The sequence below is a fragment of the Equus asinus genome, chromosome 11, assembly GCF_041296235.1.
Source record: "Equus asinus isolate D_3611 breed Donkey chromosome 11, EquAss-T2T_v2, whole genome shotgun sequence".
Classification (NCBI taxonomy): Eukaryota; Metazoa; Chordata; class Mammalia; order Perissodactyla; family Equidae; genus Equus; species Equus asinus.
In genome coordinates this window covers 47,791,899-47,814,767 of record NC_091800.1, presented here as the reverse complement: position 1 = coordinate 47,814,767, position 22,869 = coordinate 47,791,899, and the positions used below count along the sequence as shown (strand labels likewise).

Sequence of the window (22,869 nt, the reverse complement as noted above, 5' to 3'; positions counted from 1 at the left end):
ATGTAAAATGTAGGATGCACACCTTTCCTGGATGTCTTCCAGTGATTAGCCATTTGTGCCTGGGGTGTTTAACATATAATCCTTCCATTTCCCAATTTTCTAATATATTAGTAAATGTTGGCATATATCTATGGGTTTCTATTATTTTTACTAATCTTTGTCAATACTATATTGATTTCATTGGAATGGCTTGTGAGTATATCTGATACCAATAAAACAACGTCCCCTTAACTATTCTTCTTTTGTATAATTTTCGTTGCTATTCTCAGGTATTTGTTTTCTTCATATAAAATGTAAAACGCTTTAATCAAATTAAGTTGAGCAAAATATTTCTTTTTAGTCACTAAAACATATAAAATTTTTATGTTGTACATGAGTAATAGTAGATAAACATATCTAAAACAATTTTTTTCCAAATATTTTAAACAGAGATACGTTAATTTTAGTAAATTTAGGTTTTGGAAAATAATCTTTGATTTTTTTTATTATTGTTCATGAAAATTCTCGAATTCTCTTTGGAGTTTATCCTTCTAAATTAACCAAATCATTTTGGCTATTTATTTTAGAAATAAACATTTATTTTGCTCTAAGTCTGTTTAGCAACCATCTAATTTAAATTGGTATTTAGCGTTTACCTTATGCTGGAGAACAAGCATGTACATTCTTTCTGAATTAGACATGAACGCTATTTCCATTTCTGAAAAGAAAATGAGCTCAAATGAATTTTTAGCTTCAGTTATCTAATAAATTTCTCTGTAAAAATAATTTCTCTGGATGTATTTTCTCAAAAAATATTGGAAACATAACCAAGACACTGTATGATATTCTGATCTAATAATTAGTTTTACATCTTCTTAAAGTTATATTGCAGATACATTAAGGCATGGATATGCCTCTGAACTTCAAAGGCTTTTGCAATTCACATTATCACTCAAAAAACCTGCACAATAGGAAGTTATTTTCTAAGAGATTGAGTTAACTTGCTTTACCTACTTAATTGAAAATACTTGGAGTATATATATATATATATATATATATATATATATGTATGTATATATCTCTCTACAAAAGTAATAAAACAAAATGTATCTGTAGCTCTGTAGCAGTTTTTATTATAAAGGTAATTATCAAAGTAATTATTCCAATTTAGTGTTTTTTAGCTAGTAGCTGTTTTAGATAGTACAATAGCTTTGATTTTGTTTATCCTAGCTTAACATTTTTTTTTTCAAAGATTTTATTTTTTTTCCTTTTTCTCCCCAAAGCCCCCAGGTACATAGTTGCATATTCTTAGCTGTGGGTCCTTCTAGTTGTGGCATGTGGGACGCTGCCTCAGAGTGGTTTGATGAGCAGTGCCATGTCCGCGCCCAGGATTCGAACTGACGAAACACTGGGCCGCCTGCAGCGGAGTGCGCGAACTTAACCACTCGGCCACGGGGCCAGCCCCCCAGCTTAACATTTTATTTAATCTACAAATTATTTAAGAATAATAAGAAGTGGAAAAACGATTATAACATTTTAACAAAAGCATATTTTACGCTAAGATATTTTATTTTTAAGAATCATGAGTTAACTTTTGAATACATCAGGTAAGGTTTTGGTGCACATAGAAATGTGATGCAGGAATAGGTTGATAATATTAAAGTTATTAATTGCATTAAATCACCAGCAAAGAGAATAATAGAGAGCAAAAAGTGAACTAGTAAAGGAGGATGGCAGTATAAAAAGATAATAATTGTAATTTCTTCAAATGAGGACAGAATTACTATATAGCCAAGATTAGCTCTCTAAGAGCTTTTCTCTGACCAGAAAAAGGCCAGGACAAGATCAAAAGGAACATAATTCTGGATGCCTAACATTGCATATTAGATCCTGGATTGTTAGTCAAGTGTTTTTATGTTGTTAATTTTTGTTGTCATCTGTCATGTGAGTATTTATTTCCTGATGCTACATTTTCCTACCTGTCAGCTCTACACAGTAGTTGATAGTTTGTGCATTCCCCAACTTTGGCTCTATTTATAACCTCTCACAGCTGGTATCCCATTTCCATTGGCTAGTAAATTACTATTTAGAACAACAGCTTAACACTCTCACATACACCACTTATTGGCTATTCATTGGCCTTAAAACTATGTCCCAGGTAAAAGTTATAACTAGTATGAATAAACTAGTAACCGTGTATAAGAACTATTGTATGTGATTTAACATGCAAAGATTTATTGACCTTCAGGTTTTGTAGATTTTTACCTCCAGCATTTCTCCTGAAACCATGCCCATTCTCATAACACCCCCTGTATTAAATCTGATCTGGTCCAGGCCTGTGTTATCTTCTCCCTTGATGGGTACAATGGTCTCCCAATGTATCTCCCTGTCTGCAATGTCTGGCCTCCTTCTAATCCATATATCCAATTATCTCACTCCCCTGCTTTTAAACGGTTAAATGCTTAAAACAGCTCCTTCCAAAGTGTTCTGCGGTGCACGAGTTTCATGAAATATTAATAGAGGTTATCCTCTGTGCCACTCTCCTTCTTGAGAAATAAACAAATATAATAAAAATTAAATATTGTCTCAGAGATAAATGTATTTAGGATAACAGAGCTAAACAAAATTAAGCTCATTTAATTTCTTTTCATATCCTTTGTCATTTCCAAGTACAACAGGAATCTCTAAAGGGAGGCAGCGAATATAGCAATTTTCAAATTGATCATCTCTCTATTTTGATCTCATGATAAAAGTATTCCATGAAACACAGCTCATTAGATGCAGCTTAAAAGATAAATTCTAATCTCTTTAATATGTCATTCAAAATATTTTCAGCCTCTACTCTCAACATACCTCTATGGGCATCTTAATGCATTTGATTGCTTCCTTGTATCTGAACATAGCATCCACTTCTCTCTGACTTATTTTTTCCCTTAAAATTTTGTTAATTCCTTTATTCATCAAGAAATGTTCTTACCATGCTTTAAAGCAAAGTTTGCATATTACTTCATTGTCAATACTTTAAAATCTTTCCAGTATTATGGACAAAAATGTTTATCTGTAACTTGTATGATCCTAATTGCTATTTCAGTTTGAGCTTATTTTCATATATTCATTTTCCATTTGTGGTTTGCTCGCTTTTGAATCTAATGAAAATGTCTTTCATCTATGGTTCTATTTGTCTTTTTTATACTTTTTAAAAAATGCTTTGAAAAATCTATGTATTAAGCCTTTGTATGTTTTACTAGTTACATAAATTTCTCTGAGTGTGTGACTAGTACTTAAATGTGTTTATGGTACTTTACCTTGCAAAGATAGTTAAGTATTTCTGTTGTTCTTTTTCCTTTAAGAAATCTTGAATTTATGGTGTGCTTAAGAATGTATCCCACTCAAATATTATAAAAGTATGCCCCCTACTAATTTTTCTTCTAACTGTTAATAGTTTTTCCTTTCATATACTTGTCATTTTAACATATCTGAGGTTTATGATATCCGGTAGTGACATAAATTATTTTTAATGTAGGGCAAGTTGTCCCAAGATCATTTGTTGAACAATCTATCTTTTTGTCATTGATTTGATGTGCCTGGTTGGGGTTCACTTAGTATTTATCCTGCTTAGAGTTCACTGGGATTTTTTGGATCTGTAGGCTAAACTATTCATCAATTTGGGAACATTTTAAGCCATTGTTTCTTTAAATACTTTCTCTGTTCCATTCTCTCTCACTTTGCCTTCTGAGATTCCAATTACAGGCCAGTAAGACCATTTGACATTTTTCCCACATCCCACTGGGGATTTGTTTATTTTTTCAAATTTTTTTTCTTATTTTTCACTGACCCTTTCTTCTGACAACTCCAATCTGCTATTATCTTCATCAGTAAATTTCTTATTTTAGATCTTGTGCTTTTCAATTTTAGAATTTGCTTTTTCATTGTTGTTAGATTCCATTTCCCTAATTTCCTGCATTAAAACCATAATTTCCTTTAATTCCTTGAACACATTTGCAATAACTTATTTAGGGTCTCTACTATCCAAACATCTGGGTTGCTTTACAGCCTTTTACTATCAACTGCTTTTCTTCATGATTTGGTCTATTTTTATTCTTCTCTGCATGTTTAGTAATTTTTTTTCTTTTTTGGAGGATTGGCCTTGAGCTAACATCTGTGCCCATCTCCCTCTATTTTATATGTGGGACGCCTGCCACAGTATGGCCTGATAAGCAATGCTAGGTCCTTGCCCAGGATCCGAACCAGAGAACACCAGGCTACTCAAGCAAAGCATGTGAACTTAACCACCACACCACCGGGCCGACTCTGCATGTTTAGTAATTTTTAATTGCCTGATGGACATTTTAATTATGTAATAAGGGGTGAGAATTATGTTGTCTTCTAAGAAGTGTTGAATTTTGTTCTGTCAAGTGGTTATTTTCCTGGTAGCCTGTTTGATATCATTGAGGGTTTACCTTACGCTTTGTTAGGGTGGGCATAAGGTAGCTCTTACTCTATTGTGTGGTTCTTACTCACAGGATATGATCTTTCTGGTACCTCAGTAGAACACCAGGGTTATAACATTTCCCACTCTGGTTGAACCAAATCTCCAATGCCCCAGTACTGTGTGACCTCAAGCAGCTCTGCTCTTGTCTCAGCCTGGTAGCAGCCACTCTCTGCTGGCCTTGTGAAGCCTCACCATGCACTTGTGCAACCCAACCCTTGGCCAAGAACCTGCAGGAAATTATCCCACATACTTCTAGACATCAGTCTTTCTACCCAGAAAGAACTGTCCTTTCCAGTCCACCATTCTGTAAATTTTACCGCTTTACCAGCGCAAACTCCAATTTATGCCCATCAGCTTAATAGGATCAAAGTGCTCAGCTTAAGCTCCGCCTCTCTGTCCCATAGTTAAAAAATTGCCCCTAGGCAGAGAACAGGAGCGCAGCTCATCTTGTATGTTTCCCTTCTAAAAGACATTGCAGTCCTGCATTTCCTATTGTCCAACATCTGAAAACAGTTACCTTGAGGATTTGGTCCAGTCTTAGATTTGTTTATGGAGGGAGGGCAAGTCTGGTACCATCTCCTTTTCCATGGTTGGAGCCTGTTACTGATGTGAAGAGCCAACTTATTATGCTTAGATTCCCCTGTGAACATTATCCAATTATTCTATCTCCTAATCCTTCTGTCTATGCCTGAGGCTACTTTAATTATTTTATTATCATAACATTCTTTATATATTTGTGTGTATATCCTTTATTCTTCTTTTTCAAAATTGCGTTGGCTTTTTTCAGACATACTTGAAAATCATCTTAACTCTATAATATAGTAGGTTGGAATTTTAGAATTGACATCAGTATAATATTACACTTTTCATTCAGGAACATGGAGTAGCTCTTTCTGTATTTAGTTTGTCTCTGTGTGTGTGTATTTAAATATATAAATTTTTTATAGTTCTTGGGAGGTTTATTCCTGGTTATTTCATGTATTTGTTAGTATTTTGAGTAAGATAATTTTAATTATATTTTATTTCATTTCTAGATTTTGTTTAATTTTTCAATGTGTTGAATTCTCCATAACATTATCTAGACCAGAAACATTTGTGGGAAATAGTTTTTTGGAAAATGTCTCTATATCTACAATGTAAATTGGTTTTCTACGGTTAGTGTTATTGAATTATGTTATCCTTGAAAATTGTTCTTTTCATCCAAGTTATCAGATATATTACATAGAGTTGGTTAAAATATTCATTTATGAGTGTTCTGATTTTCTGTTATTTCTGCCTTGTTATTACTCTCAACACACATCTTTCCCTTGTTGCTTACTTTAGCTATAATTTTGGATGTTTAAAACTTAAGCACAATGTGTTCTCTAGTTTTCTGGTAAGTGTTAATTAAGTAAGTTTAATGAGCAGTGCATTTCATAAAATAATTTTTTTCAGGACCTACTGAGATCATTTTGCGATATGTGTTTCAAACTCTACTAATGTGACCTGTTACGTATATGGATTTCCCAATGGTTAAACATTCTTGTACTTCTGGGATAAAACGTACTTGGCATGATAGATTCTTTTTCAAATGCATAGTTGTATAAGTGAGATTTTGCTTATACTTTCCTTCTCTTATTCTGCTCTTTTGTTGTTAGAATCCAGTCATACTAGACTTACAATGTTTTCCATATTTGTTTTTCCTAAATGAGAATAATTGTAGAACATTTAACTTCTTTGGTCCTTAAATGTTTGTAAATTCATGTCAAATTATTTAGAGTTAGTATGTTCACATAAGGTAATTATTTGACTAAATTTTTTTATTCAATTATTCTTGATTAATCAGGTTTTCTTTTAAGTAATACTTTCTGTTTAGCATTTCATTAGAAAATTAGCCACTTATCAAATTTTAAAATATATCTGAATCATTTCCTAAGAACCTTCTCTAAAATAAATGACTAAACAATAAATAATTAGATATACCTCTTACCACTGGCCATCATCTAATATTTATTCCTTTTTTCTCTCATTTTATTTTCTCATTCTTTTACCGATTATTTGCTATCAGACTTAGAATTTATTAATATTCACTCTTTATTATTATTACTTTTCTGAATAAATCTACATAAGGCCATAAATTGTTCTCGGTGTAACATTTAAACTTCACTATGCAGTCATTCTAAATGCAACGCTGTTATTTTTATTCATTTCTAAATAAATTTGTCATCCGTGATTTGTTCTTACTTCAATAATTATTTAAACAATATCTTTTGAATTTCTTAGTGGATGAACATTTTAGCTATATTTTCTTCTTAATTTCCAGTGATTTTGCACCATGATCAAAGAATGTGTCTAGTGTCATTTAATTTTGTGTAACACAAAGCAGTTTTTATTAAAATTCCAAATGTGCGTGAGAAGATGTAACTTTGCTGGAAACACAGTTCTCTATGTATTTGTTAAATCAATCTCACCGATGATGTGATGCAACTGGTCTCTCTATATTTTTTTCTTCTTGTTTTATCCATTTTGGGGAGAAATATTTCCAAATATCCCACTTTGTGGACTTGTCTTAAAGTTTTTAAACTTCTAGCAATTTGGGGGTTATACATTCAAAATTATTTTAGCTGTTTTCATACTTATGATTTCTTCCTGACAGACTGTTTTATCAATATGAGCTATTCCTCTTTGTTAGTATCAGTGGAAAACTAATATAAGAGCCTAGGTACTGGTTGAGGTAGACGTGATAAAGCGGCAGAAACAGGTACCAGGGAATCTGAGCCCTGTGTTCGTGCGATTTACTTCTGGACCTGCTCAGGCCCATTCTCATATATACCATTTCCATATAATGATAGAATGCTTATGCACATATTCTTCTTTATGATTTTGTAAATCATAATAATCTGGTCAGTTCACAGTTGCCTCCTTGTCAGCATTCAATCTCTTTTATGACCCAGTAATAAACCAAGAGGTGATTCTTAAATAGAGAATTTTTGTTACAAGACCTATGATTTTGCTCCCAAAGTCATTCTAGGTTATAATTCTCTGATTGGACTGGCCACAGGCTCCCTAGTGCATCTCTGTCTGGTACAGACACTTGCTGTTATTGGATCTTCTGAGTCATAAGGCCCAAGGAGCAGAATAGCTTGTTCAACAGCTCAACCCTGCAGCAGAGCCCTCTCTAGCTCTGGGCCTCAGTCAAAGCTGATAGATTCGTGAGTTTCTTGGAAAATTGGTGGGTATAGATTACCTAAATTTTGCATATTATGTCACCAACAAACAGTCTAATCAAACTTTGGGCCTTTGTATTAGAAACAAGTAGTACAAGATGCATTACTTAAGGACTTTTGCTTTAAAGGTGATTTCTTAATATGCTCTAATTGGACTACCCCTAGAATTTTCGCTGATGTGGTTGGCCCTTTAAATTTTACAGGATTTTTCTCCCACCCTCCAGCAGGCAAGACATCTAGCATACTTGTTATTTCCACCCCACCAGATCCAATGATCATAATTTCATAGGTGTCATGGAAATTTGTGATGTTTTTTGCGATGTCAGGTGATCAAAGTTCTTGCAAACCATAGGGAGAAGGAGAGTTGTCATTTCCCTGTGGTATGACGTTGAAGTGCTGCTGATGTTCCTGTTAGGAGAAAGTAAAAAGTTCTGATTTCCTTAACATTAGTTGATTGAGAAAAAAAAGTGTTACGCTCAGTTGATAGCTGCATACTAAGTGCCAGGGCTGTGTTGATTTTTCTCTCTAAAAATATCACATCTGGAATGTCAGCTACAATTATCATCACTACTTGATTATGTTTGTGATAAGCTAGTTATTATTCAAAATCCATCTGGAATTGGTACCTACCAAATGAATGAACTAATTTAGGATATAATAGAATCTCTACCCTTTCATATATTTTAAGTTTTCAATGTGGCAGTAACACCTGCAAATTCCTTACAAATACAGTATAGCTTTGGATTTACTACGATGGTCAGTGTGTGTTGGTAGTTCAGTTGACACATTCTTCCTTAATAGACCTGACCTTGTGGGTCAAGAAACCAATATGAGAATTGCGGCAGTCTCTGAATACATCTTTCCCAACTATGCATTCTGGGACTAAGGAAATGACTGCAGGTTGAATCTGTGGGCCCAGTGAACACACCAGGATATGGACTTGGACAAATATACAGTTTATTGCTTGGCTTTCATCGACTTCCTCTCTGTCTGGCAGATATGGTAACACTGTAGAGTTGTGAGGTACCTGCTTCAATTCAGAGATAATATTTAATAACTTGCTGGAATACTTTGGTATTTTTTATTTTCTAGTGCCTAGAGACTAATGTCTGGGGAAAACATGGATAAATATTTCCATTACAGATTTGTAGCAATTTTTCAGCAATCTTTCTTAAAGCAACCTGGTCTTATGATCAGTGAAGAAGCTTTGAATCTCTGAATTAATTTAGATACAGTAACTTAGAGAAAGAGCATAAAGTTCCACCATGTTGACTCAACTCAGATTCCTACATGAAAGATCTATACTCTTTCTGATTAAATAGACCAAGTAACAACTTAGCAGACTGTCCATGTAATGCAGGCAACTCATGATAAACTTGTTACTTACAGAGCTGTTTACAGGTAACTAAAATACACTTATCACTACTACATTCCTATAATCAGTCATAATAGGGACTAGCAAACTGCAAACTGTTTGTACAAAGGGCCAGATAGTAAATATTTTTGCCTCTGGGGGTCATATAGTTTCGGTCACAACTACTCGACTTTGCTGTTGTGGCAAGAAAGCAGCCATAGACAATACATAATCAAATAGGTGTGGCTGTGTTCCAACAAACATTTACCAGAACAGGTGGCAGGCTTGATTGGACAACTGGCAGTAGTCTATAGTGACAATAGAGCCCACATTGTCTCTAATTCTTAAGCATCATCATCTAGCACAATATTGCCATTGACATCAAAAAGCTCAATTTAATTGTATCCTCAGAACCTAAAGTTTACTGACCAGAGAGCTTTAAAAGTATACTATTTGTCTGCTTGCCAATGAATTTCTTAATGGTGAGAAGAATGTTCACTAGGCCCAGAAGTTACGGTTAAACAGAAAATAACTGTTTCCTGTTTAAACTCCATCCAGAAGTTATGGTTAAACAGGTTGGCCATGATAGATTTGCTGTATCATTTCCATATCCTTAAGCATTTTTAGTTCTTCTTCTACAGAATGACCGGGAAATGTTGGCATTACTGATTCTAGGATCCCTGTTAATTCAGGCTTCTTTTAGCCTGCGATAGATGTTAAAGCCACTTCTTTGAACACTGGGTGAGTAGAACCACATCAATTCATTTGACCGAGGTCAACCTTAATTCTGAATCTTTTCCTACATTGCCAGAATCTCCCTCTGAGTTGTTTTTCTTCCCAGATTTCACATTTTTTGTTAGAATTTTCAACATGTAAATGTGGTTTATTTGTCAACCATTCTCATCATGCCTTCAACCACAATTTTCTTTGAGTTTAATGTTCTTGAAAAGATTTCAATTTTGTAATTTCTAACATTTAAAAATACTTCAAAATAGGTGTATCTGTGGATTATGCATTTTAATATTTAAAAGAAGAAAACAATGAATGTATTATTTATGTTTTATATGACTGTTTATTGTTAAAGGTAGACATAATTTTTCAAGCAACATGTTGCACTGTACTGACGTGTGCCTAATTTATAAAAGTACTCCTTTTATCTCACAAAAACTATTTTCACATCTGGCATTTCTTTGGAAATACACTTAGCTTAAGTTACACGGCAGCTTCAAATACCTATTTTATTTCTACGAGCTTTCTATGAGGAGGCTTATTAATGATATTCTGTTTTACACGTAAACTAATTGAGATTCAGAACGCAGCAATCAATGGAGCCTAGAATACATACACTTTGGCTCATAAGTTAGTCCTCTTTTTTTATTGTTCTCTTTTACCAATGTGTATGTGTATGTATGTGTGTGTGTGTGTGTTTCAATACTTCTGATAAAAAGCCTTACTTAAAATTCCAATTATCTTATAAAAGAAAATTGTACCCAGAAGCAACATTAATGACTATATTCATTTTTCTTGTTTTTAAGTAGTAGCACCTTGTGCTTGAACTTTATCCATTATAATATTTCCTGGATCCAAACCTCTCTCTTGGGGGTTATTAAAAGATTTGAAAATTAATGTGTTTAACATAAGCTGACATTTATTTTGAACACTAGTTTACTCTCCTGTGCCAATATATGATCATGATGTTTCATTCTTTAATATAATAATAATGCAAAGTTGATTTTTAAAATTTAGCTATTAAAATCTTTTCCCTTTTTCTTTTCTTTCTTCTTTTCTTCTTTTTTTAAGTAACAAAACATTAACTCTGGGTGGAGGACTTTCAAGGTTAAATAGATGTGTAATAACGTATTTTATTGTCTGAGAATTTATGATCAATTTTTGATCTTTGATATTGTTTATAATAATGACTTGTAATAATGACTACAGTTTTAAAACTGAATAACATGTGCTTCGTATAAATTATTTAAGCAGTGTGAAAAAGGAAGAAAATAGCAAACTTTTAATTTCTCACTAAGAAACAATTTAAAAATTAAAATAAATATTTTTCTAATTGAAACAATATAAAGAGATATACATTGCCTGAAATGTACACTAAATCTGAACTAAATAAATAGTTATTTTTTCACTTAAATAAAAGCATCTTTCACTAAATTCAGGTCTTACCTAAGAACTACTATGGGTAGCTCTTTTATTTTATATTATAGATATGCTTTTAAATTATTCTCTCAAAACAAAAATTAATTCATCACTCAAGAGAAACAGAAAACTGCTTGCAAATTTATTTTGCCCTTTTAGTTCCACTCTTACTCCCTGACATTAAAGAAAGAATAATAATGCTGGGATCTAGTCTTAGAGACCTTTGTTTAAAATAAATGCATGATATCTGTTTAAAGGATTTTTAAAAATATTTTCTACAGTATATTTTGTGTATTCTTTAGTATTTTACAATGTACATAAGTGCACTACCAGAGAATGCAAGACAGCATATATTCTGGTTATGTTACCAGCACATTGGGTTCTTATTGTCCCCCAGGATAGAAATCAAGAGAGACAGCAAATGGGAGTAGAAAAGTTAAGTTTATTAGCTTGTGCACAGGAGAGGCACAAGGGAGGCAGTGCAGAAAGAAAGAGGGCAAGTGACTGGCTCATTAGGGAGCGAGATTGTGGGGCTTTGATTAGGCAAAGGCTGAGGAAGAGTGCCTTGTCGTGGCATGTAGAGGCAGGGTTGTGCTTGTGCCTGGGCTATTCAGCATGCCACCTCATGTGACACGTGTCATTAGTATGCTAGTTTCCAGCCCTGGGTATGATTTTTACTATGTTAATAGGCCTAGGGTCACCTTCAGTGGACTCCTGGGTACTAGAGCTCATGCTTAAGCCCAGAAAAGTCCAGAGGCTATGGAATGTGGATCTTGGTGGCCTCTATCTGATTCTCCTAGCTTACCCATTGGTTAGGGTCAAACTTGTTAGGACCCTATCTTGTTAGGCCCGGGGCTTTGAGATGGTCCTGTCTCCTTAGGTTGGTTCCTGTCTCAGTTATAGTAGTATAGATGCTTTTTTCCTCCTGAGCTCTGGAAGCTGATGAAGATCAAGTCTGCCCCTGGGAGAGAAGCCTAAGGCGTCCTGGCCTACAAACCGATCTCTATCATCCTCTGGGGTGTATAGGATGTCCTTGACCTGATTCGACCTCTTTCCTATCCAAAGTTATAGACCACTCAACAACCAGACTCCACCTGCATTGATACCATTATAATGACTTTTTAACATGATCTTTCCTTTGTCTTGTTAAGAAGTAACTCACATACCTATGCCTTATAAGTTTAGCCCTAACCCTCAACCATTGCAGCTCTTTACTGCCCATGGGTCCTGCCTCCATGTTGCAGCCCTTCACTGCCCATCGGTCCTGTCCCCATGCTATTCTCTGAATAAAAGGGCACAACTACCAGATCTTGAGAGTCCAAGAAATCTTTCTTTCAACTCCTCGGCTCGCCAAGCCCACATCAGAAGCTATTCAAAATTCAATAATAGCAATTTACACAAGCATTTACTAACTACTCTGTTTGTCAGGCACTCTGTTGGGTTTTGGGATATAAATTCCTTTACCAAAACACATTTTTGTGTTCTATGAAACAAAAAAAATACCAAATTAATACTGATATTTGGCCAAGGCCATCTTCTCATTAAATATTCTTCACTAATTTATTCAACCGTTATTGATCCCCTAAAACATTCTACAGGCCAGGAATGTATTTAAACCATACTAGGTAATTAGCATCTGAGAGTAAACCACAACCCCCCAAGCCATGAGGATTAAAAGTCTTTCTGAAAGAAGTGGTATTTAAACTGACCTCTGAAGGAGTAAAGCTATCAATGAGAATGCCAATGTGCTTTGAAAGTTTCAGGTAAAGAAAAATATGTGTGTGAAAAGTATAGAAGAAAGAGGTGTGACATATCACAGAGACTGGAATTACTTAGGATGGCTAGCATTAGAGCTTGAGCTGAAGGATATTAAAGTATCACATCATATAGGAACTCGTAACACATGATATGTAATTTGAACCAGGGAGGCATTGATGGCTGGAGCCTGGTTGGCAAAGGGCAGAATTTATGATGTAATAGCTTTAGATCAGCATGTAGGTAAGGGTCTTAAAGTGAAAACAGATGAGTAATCGGTTTTCAGAGCTTTTTCTTGTAGTTAATTCACATTCTATTCTTCTAGAAGTAACTATTTCCTGATTGCAAGCCCTAAATTACTTCTGCCCAATCCCAATATTGCTCAGCACAAAAATAGGAAAATATGCTTCCTCTCATAGTTGTTTGGTACAGGGAAAGTAGACAATATTTAGCCATGAATTGTTTAGCACAGGAACAGGAATGTATTTTGGTAGTTCTCAGCAATTAGGTTAGGAATGAAAATGAAACTAAATAAAGGCACAAGAAAAGATACTAGTGTCCTTGGCAAAAGCAATTTTATTAGATGGATGGTTGGGGAAGTAAGATTGCAATAGATTGGGGAGTGTTTGGAGGGTCAGGAATTAAGACAATGAGTGCAGACAACCCTTTCAAGACATAGGATTGTGAAAGGAAATAGAAAGGAAAAGCCATGCTTCAGTCACGAGTCATGACTTCAGTCAAGAGGTCAAGAAAAATATTCATTCATTTTATTGTTTTATATATGTTAGGTTGGAGAAGTCTTAAGTATGCTTAAATTCTAATGGGAAGACATTATCTTGGACTTTTTAAATTGTGTTTATTGTAACTTAAAGCTTTATGTTGTTGGGCCACAAAATGATAAAAATTACAGTGCCAGATCATAACATCTGAGAAACTCTCAGATGGGAAAAAGACTGTAAAGCTTATTTAGGCTGAAGATAGAGAAATTACAAGTAAGAGAAATAATCCAATATCAGATTTTAGTAAATATTTATGAGAAACAATGTAAAGACATAATCTCTATTTCCTAAAATTTTAAAGCCTTGTTCATTAACCTAATAAGACTGGATATGTGATGGGAAGAAGATTAAATAATGAAACTCAGCTTAAAATCATAAGTATTCTGATGTGGAAACTCCTTTTTAAATCCTGAGTCAAAAGTCAAGGACCGCAAGTCCTACCCAAGCCTGAGATCAGGAAATGATTTAAGAGAAAATGTGCAAGCACTGTGACAGTGACCTAATAGAGAGAAAATCAAGTCAAATCACCATAACCATTTCTCTGACAGATCAACCAACCTTCAGGAAAAGTGACTTGTTCTCAGATATAACATGGAGAAACTCAAAGCATGAGAATTTTTAGGAAAAAATCTAGGAGTGAACTTGAACCCTGAAAAAGATAATTTTGGAGCCTAAGTTTCTAGCCCTCTGCTCTTGTAAGACTTATTTCAAATTCTTCAGAAAATGCCCAAGTCTACATTATAATCCAGATTTGTTGGTTATTATCTTCACAGTAATTAGCTTTCAGACTTTGAATAAATCCTATCAAAGTCTATGCTCTATTTCATTTTATTGCTATGGTCTCACCAAATTCTAAAACTGCATTATTCTATTTCTTTCACTAGTTGCTCTAACAATACATCTATCACTACTTGGGTGACTTTAAGATAAAGTATATTAAATTCTTTCCTTGATAACATTTCCCAGGTTATGAAATTTTGAGTGAGGTGTAAACTTTTTGCCTTAAGTACTTTGTTTAACTTGTAGGTAATTAACATAAGGCTCTGAAAGGAGACTTTATCCTAAACCCCCTTTAAACCAATCTGTAGCCATTCTGCAGACTGTCTCCAATATCTTGACTTTTAGACCCTATTACGTGGCCTATGTACCAGACCAGAAACATCAGGATCTCAGTGGGGCAGTTTTGATCTATTTTGCCTATAGTCCTGACCCAATTCCCCTTAGTTCCTGAGAGCCAATGATAATATGTTCATTCTAGATTTAAAAATGCATCCTGCAGAGTATTTTGTGACTTTTCTGTTCAGTGTGTAAATGTGTGGACAAATTCTGCTGTTATTGCCATATATGCCTGAGCCTGAATTCCTAAAACATGTGCTGGAAAACGACCATATTCTGGGTTTGTAATTTGTAAACTTGTAAAAGACAAACATATGGCATAACAAAATTGTATTAGTCTCAATATTTAAAGGACAACTTGTAAAGTCTGATGAAAATAACCATGCTGTATAGACAAATAGTATAGATAGAGAACACACACAATTTTAATGGATTTAGATTTATAAACTTCTCTGTAGATTTTTTTGGATTTTCTTTGTCCACAAACACATCTTCTGGAAATAATATCTGCTACATTTTTTCTTATCTAACTAACGGGCTTTATTTATTTTTTCCTTGCTTACATTACACTGGCAAGGCCTTCCAGAAAAATGTTGAATAAAAGTAGTGCTAATAGATTTCGTTTTCAATCTCAAGGAGGAAAGGTTTCAGTTAAACATGACGTTTGTTATATGAATGAATTAGGTGACTTTATAGGATTAAAATGTGTTCCTTAATTAGGTCCGGTTTAGTCTTGATGCACTATCAACTACATATTCTATACATTTGTTTACATAAATTTCTTTTTTTAAAGATACATTTCTGTATTGGTTGCTAATATTTTGCTCAGGATTTTTGCAAATATGTATAGAAGAGAGAGCGGGTATTAATTTTCCTTCCTTGTAAAATCCTTGTCAGGTTTTGTACCAATGTCATATTTGCCTCATTAAATGAGTAGGGGGACATGTTCTCTTTTTCTGTCCTCTGGCAACTTCTAAGTATTTATTTATTTATTTATTTATGTTTGCACTGCTTTTATTATGATGTGTAGTTTTCTTTGTTTTATCCTGAGAAGTATAGTGAATCTTGAATCTGTATCTTGATGTCTTTAACACATTTTTGAAAACTCTTGTCCATTATTTCTTCAGATGGCTTTTGCCCCTCCACTTCTCTCTCCTACTTTTAAGATGACAATTACATGAATATTATAATTTCTTACCATGTTTTATTTGTTTCTGAAACTATTTTTTTATCTTTTATCTCAGTATTTTAATTTAAATATTTTCTATTGCTTTTTAAGATCACTATGCTTTCTTCACCTGCATCTAATCTTCAAGTTCAGTTTATCTACTAAAATCTTATGCTAAATTATATTTCTTTATTTTCATTTGATTTTTTCATACAGCCTAATGTTCTGTGAAAGTCTTCAGCTTGTCATCTATATTAAAACGGATTAATGACAGTTATTTTCATATCTACTAAATAATTAATTGTTATCCACCTCCTCAGAGATACCTCTAGCACCTGAGAATCTGTTTCCATTGTCTGTTTTTCTCCCTGGGTCTTGTTCCTTTATAAACTTGCTGTTTGTTTTTATGAATGTCAAGCATTACATATACATATACAAGAAATTGTAGAGTCTGGAAGAGGTTCTTTTTCTAAAGAGAGTTTATTTTGACTGTCTGATGACATTTAGATTAGAAGCTCACCTCGATGCAATCAGAGATTTCAGTGATTCAAATTGAGGTTTCAGTCTTTGTGTTATCTTGTCTATTTCCAGTTCCCTTGACTCCTGGAATACAGCCCTTCACGGTGTCCAGTTTAGAACCTGGGTATTTACTACAGTCCCTGGTCCTTGCTGGTCCTTAAATTCAAATTTTCATCTTTCAAGCTCTGTTTAACTTTTCAACTTTCTGTAAGTCATGTTCTGCTTTGTCTAGCTTAGGAATCAGCAAATACCTCTAGGGAGAAAGAGGTACAGAAAGACCGACTTATCTGAACTTTTTTCCTTTATGGCTCTTCATTTACCCCTCAAATTCTGGCTGCCTTAGGAACCCCTAATTTCAATATTCATTCTTTCCCCAAGCCCCATGATGCTGCCAGAAGTTCTGCTTAGTGCTACCTAATACTGAGCTTCTCAGACTCTCACCCTGTGCTGCTTATAATGAGTAAAAACCTTGAGAGGAAAAGAAAAAGCAGTGTAGAATTTTGAGCTGCCATCTATGAGTTTAGCTTTATTCTTGGATCTTGGTCCTTCAAGTCCTGACTGCCTTATTAACTATTATTAAATTCAAATGGTTATTTTGATATCATGTGTAACTTTTTGTCTCATGTTCTTGGTGAGGGGTTTAGTCTGCTACAAGTTATTCCATTGTAATTGGAAGCAGAATTCTCCATGTTACTTTCTATCTTGAAATAAGCTATTTCATATTTTTATTGCGTATCTAAATCATTTGCATTTTTAAATCGTTTTAAGGGTTTATCATCAGAACACTTAATTGGGTCTGCTGGGCCTATCATGCATTTACGTATATAGAGAATCTTCTCGATATGGATTATGGTATTTTAAAAGCTTCGTTGTTAATTCATCTGTTAATTCTACGATCTTAGATACAGTAGCCAAACTTAGGTATTATAGACTTCAAAATCGTAAAGCTTATTACATTTATATATATATATTTCTATATGTAAATTAAATATTTGATTAAAATATTTTTAAGTTCTGAGCTTATACATTCTGTATATTTTTGTTTAATCATTTGGGTACACATTATGAAACTGTCAACAACTTTCAAATTTATTGTCAATCTTTTTTGCATCCATGTTTCATGATTTTTCATAATAAAATCACCTACTTCTGTAAAGCAGCATTCAATAAGAATCATAATTTTGAGCAATATAATTAGATGATCTACTCAATAGCAAATGCATCAAACTAACATTTCATTAGTAATTGATTTTAGAATGAGCATGTTTGTAATTTACTATTTCTGTGACATTTTAGGGTTTACTAACTTAATGTCCTAATAAATGCAGATAACCAACTTTTAAATCTTTTAGGATGAGAAAAAACAGATGATTTACAATCCATTTATTGCTTCCTACAGCTAATCATTTAACTCAAAACAGATTTTTTTTCTGACGTATATTAATAATGATGAACATATGGAGAGATGCATTGATTTTCCCTATAAAACTCCGAAGCTCTGTGTGTAGTTCTGGACAATTGGTGGCACTTTATAAACACATCTTTTTTGTGTGTGATTTGCAGGCTGTCAGCAGCTAGCCATTCGCTGACACCTCAAAGTGATATGGACTCTAGCAGCTCTGAAGAATTCTATCAGGCTGTTCACCATGCAGAGCAAACCTTCAGAAAAATGGAAAGTTACCTGAAACAGCAGCAACTCTGTGATGTTATCCTGATTGTTGGGAACCGAAAGATACCTGCACATAGGTATGGTAATCTGTCTTTATTGAAAATATGCATTCATATTTTTAAAACTGATAGCCTAGCGTGTAACTTGCAAAATATTCTATGATTAGAGAATTAAGAATCCATATTTCAAAGAAAGCTTGGGTATTTTTCTTTTACTCTTGTTTCTTTCCTTTTAGGGGTGAGTTATAATGTCATTTTAAGTTATCTTCTTTTAATGAAATAAAGCAAGTAAAACTAGTTCAAAAATAAAACTTTCTCTATTTAAGCTTGATAAATACTGCATTTTATGTGACACAATCATACTAAGTGGAAATAAATTTTAAGTTAGGAAGATGTACCTAAGATCCGAAATGAGATATACTTTCCAAGAAAATTGAAAAGAAGTCAGATATATATTACTTGTTTCAACTAGGAAATTCAAAGTATTTTATCTTGGCATCTTTATTTTGCACTTGTTAAAACTTCTTTAATTTATGACACAGAGATATTATTCTTAAGGTCCAATATATCTGAAAGCTAATATACTTTTGAACATCCCTTATATATTTCTGACTGATAATTCCAAGTTACATGAACTAGGTATCTGATTATTTTGTGCCATATTGATTTGCTATCAGTTTACTTATGAAAATTTGTTAAATTTGATGTTAGTTTCTTACACAGTTTTTCAATTTTTTTTGGACATTTTAAGTGAGAAAAGAATTTTAATTTAATTTTGATGCTGATTATTTTAAATAATTGAATATGTGCAAATACCCTTAGACTACCTTGCTGTATGTCATTTCATGAAGTAAAAGGGTAGATTATCCACATATAAAAGTTGTTTTTTATGTACCCTTCTTCCCTATATTTTTAAATTCAAATTATTTTATCTAGATAATATATATATATGCATCCAGTTGTGAACTATTAAAAGGATTCCAGAAAAATAAGGCTATATTTTTACCATTGTAGCAATATTAAAATATGGGCATTGAATTTGAACCAATACACTTGAAATGCATGGGAAGGAACATTTAACATTGAATAAAGTATCTAGGCCTTGTAGAGTTCAATCTGCCAGCTAACTATGGCAACAATTCTAATAATATACTATTTACACTTATTTTTCAAATATTTCTATGAAATTGTGTTGTCATTGTCAAGAGAGCAATTAATAAATAGTCATTATTATTGAGACATTCAATGTTGTAATATCTGTGGCAAATATGCAAATTATCTTGAGCTGTCATCTAAATAACATTTAGATAAAAATTCTATTGTAAGAGATATTCTTAATTTGACATTTAACTAAATTTACTTTATATAACTTACAAATTAGTTAAATAATTATGTATATTTGTTTAAGAAGGTAGAGGGACTCAAACGACTCAAAAATATATTAAACAAATCAAATGCTCTTTTTTTTTTACAAAACAGCAGTGCTTCATATAATTTATGTGATCTTGTTTTATAGCCTTTTATCGATAGTAACTTAATATTTCTCATTTGAAACATTTTAACCAATATATTAAGTAATTCTCCTCTATTAATTATATTCTACATTGTTTTCTTTATTACTCTTATCTCAACTGTTAAGATTATTTTCTAAATAATTTGTTTAATTATGCAAGTTGTTTTATAATAATCCAAGTGACTGAGAAGTAAAATTGCTTCTCGATTTAGATTACTCTAAAACATCTGAGCAGTGTATACTTTTATACATATTATTCTAAATCTTTTACATATTTGGCAAGCATTAAATTAAATATATTATTGTCAATCATCTATGTTTTCCTTAACTGTGATAAGAAAAATTTTAGTTTAAGGCTGTCTCCCAAATTAATTCAAATAAGGATTTATATTTTCTTCACACCGTGATTTAAAACTTTAGTACTATTTCACAAGTAATTTACATACTTATGATTCTAAGTTAAACATAGGTCATGAGTTCACTCATACGTGGAAGATAAACATAGACATGGAAGAAGAGACCATATTAGTGGTTACCAGATGGGAAAGGGGTCAGGGGATGGGCAAAAGGGGTAAAGGGGCACTTATTTATGGTGACAGATATAAACTAGACTACTGGTGGTGAGCATGATGCAGCCTATACAGAAACTAATACATAGTCACGTACACTTGAAATTACACAATATTATGAGCCAAAATAATCTCAATAAAATTAAATAATAAAACCAGTGCTGTTTTCAGCAATTGCAGGTACATTGTACTTCTTTATTTACACTTTTGCACAAAAAAATGATTGTAATTAATGCAAAATTAGCTCTTTGCTTTAAACAAATAATCATTTTAGCAATAGTAACAAATAAGTGGATTTTTAAGTTATTCTTTTATATTTGGATTAACACAGTTGAGTATTGTCTTTGGGCAAAATATATATAATAGTGCAATCATTAGCACTGGAAAATGTGGAACTATTATCATAATTTCAAATAATGAGAAAAGAAATAATTTGCATTAAGATCTGCTCTTTCAGGAAAGGCATTGCAAGCTAATATCATAAGCACTAACTAAATATTTATTCATAATGATCATATATATCTAATTTCCTATTAATTATCTCATCATTCAAAACTTTCAGATAAATTCCTATTCAAGTTAACCGAGCTTAACTTAAAGAACTCTTCATAAAACCCCTTGTTTGAGTGGGTGGAGCAAAATGGTGGGGTGAGCTGACCCGGGATTCTCTCCCCTCCAAAATACAACAAAAGATTCGAAGAACTGAATTTCAGAGAATAAACATAATGCCAGCTTGTTAGAGACCTACAATACCAAGAAGGCGGAGATCATAAACCTAGCTTTATACCTTCGGAGGCACTGGAACAGTAGGAGAGAACATCGCTCCCTCCCCTAGAGTCAGCGATCGCTGCGGCGCAGGTCCAGAAGGAGCGGGGGAGGGGCCGCACGACGGGGGGATCATCCAGGACTCCTGCCGCTGATTCAGTGGAGACCCGCTAACGGGGGGAAAGCTTCCGTCCGTGGGGACCCTATAGATCAAGGGCCTTGGGAGAACAGAGAACAGAACTGATCTGAACCCAGACCGGGGCGTGTGAGTAACAGCCCCTCCCCCCCAGCAAAGCCAGTGGGCGCAGCCATCTTGCCCCAAGGCGGAGAGCTAACACGCCGCTCTCGACCCCCATCTAGTGGTGACAGGCTGTAACTGCAACTGAATTCTACCACCATGAGAAAAAACCGCTCCTCTACCATCCAGCAATTTATAAAAGCCCCAGACCAGAAGGAAAACAATAAAAACACAGAATTAAGTCCTGAGGACTTGGAATTAGGTAAACTAAGTGATAATGAATTCAGAGCAGCTATAATAAAAAAACTCAATGAGGTAGAGAGAAAGATAGAGAAACAAGCCGAGTTCTGGAGGTACTTCACAAAAGAGATTGAAATCATAAAGAAGAATCAAACAGAATTACTTGAGATGAAAAACACAATGGACCAGATAAAACAGAATACGGATTCTCTGAATGCCCATGTAGACAACATAGAGGAGCAAAGCAGCATAATCGAGGACAGACAGGCTGAATGGCACCAGACAGAGGAAGAAAGAGAACTAAGAATTTAAAAAAATGAGGAAAATCTCCGAGAGATAATGGATTCAATGAGGAGTAAGAACATAAGGATCATAGGAATTCCTGAGAATATGGAAAAGGAAAATGGAGCAGAAAGTGTGCTTAACGAAATTATTGAAGAGAACTTCCCAAATCTAGGGATCAACAGAGAAATGTGTGTAGAGGAGGGTTTTAGATCTCCTAGATTTGTCAATGTAAAAAGACCCACCGCAAGGCACATAATAGTAAAGTTGGCAAATAGGAATGATAAGGAAAGAATACTCAAGGAAGTAAGAAAAAAAAAGAGAATAACCTATAAAGGAGCCCCTATCAGACTGTCAGCGGATTTCTCTACAGAAACCCTACAAGCTAGGAGAGAATGGAGTGATAAATTCAAAGCTTTAAAGGATAAAATTCTTCAGCCAAGAATACTCTATCCAGCAAGAATTTCCTTCAGATATGAGGGAGAAATTAAATCTTTTCCAAACAAACAAAAGTTAAGGGAATTTGTAACTAAAAGCCCTCCATTACAAGAAATCCTCAAGAAGGCTCTCATACTTGAAAAAAGAAAAAAGGGAGAAAGGGGACACAATCCACAGACTAGGGAGACCGATGGATAGAACCAGAACAGGACAGCAAATATTCAACTATAGCATTAGGGTAAAAATAAGGAAACTACCAAAACAAGGACGATCTTAGCACTCTAACTACAAATTAATAAGACAAGTTGGAATAAAAAATGAAAATAATTATTTAGGAGGGGAAGAGCAAAGGGTCTAAATCAGTATTGGTCGAGTAAGTAAGAGACCACCAGAGAATAGACTATATTATACACGAGATTCTAGATACAAACTTCAAGGTAGACACTAAAATAAAGTACAGAACAGAGTCACAAATCATAGATAAGGAAAAATCTAAGAAACCCAGCATAAGAAATTGCAGTATTAAATGGGTAGTCTAAAGCACACGGGAAAAGAAACACAGGAAAACAAGATAATGAGCGACAGATTGACAGCATTAAGTCCACATGCATCAATAATCACTCTCAATGTGAACGGATTG

The 22,869-nt window shown here is 33.8% G+C and overlaps 1 protein-coding gene across 2 annotated transcripts in view; it reads left to right on the top strand.

The window, feature by feature from the left end:
- Positions 1 to 22,869, top strand: part of KLHL1 (kelch like family member 1) — a 334,991-nt gene that overhangs the window by 94,241 nt on the left and 217,881 nt on the right. For both annotated transcript variants that reach the window (XM_014860009.3, XM_070480883.1), the window contains exon 2: positions 18,080 to 18,262. In XM_014860009.3, the coding sequence (XP_014715495.2) occupies positions 18,080 to 18,262 (183 nt within the window). The remainder of the gene's footprint in view (positions 1 to 18,079; positions 18,263 to 22,869) is intronic.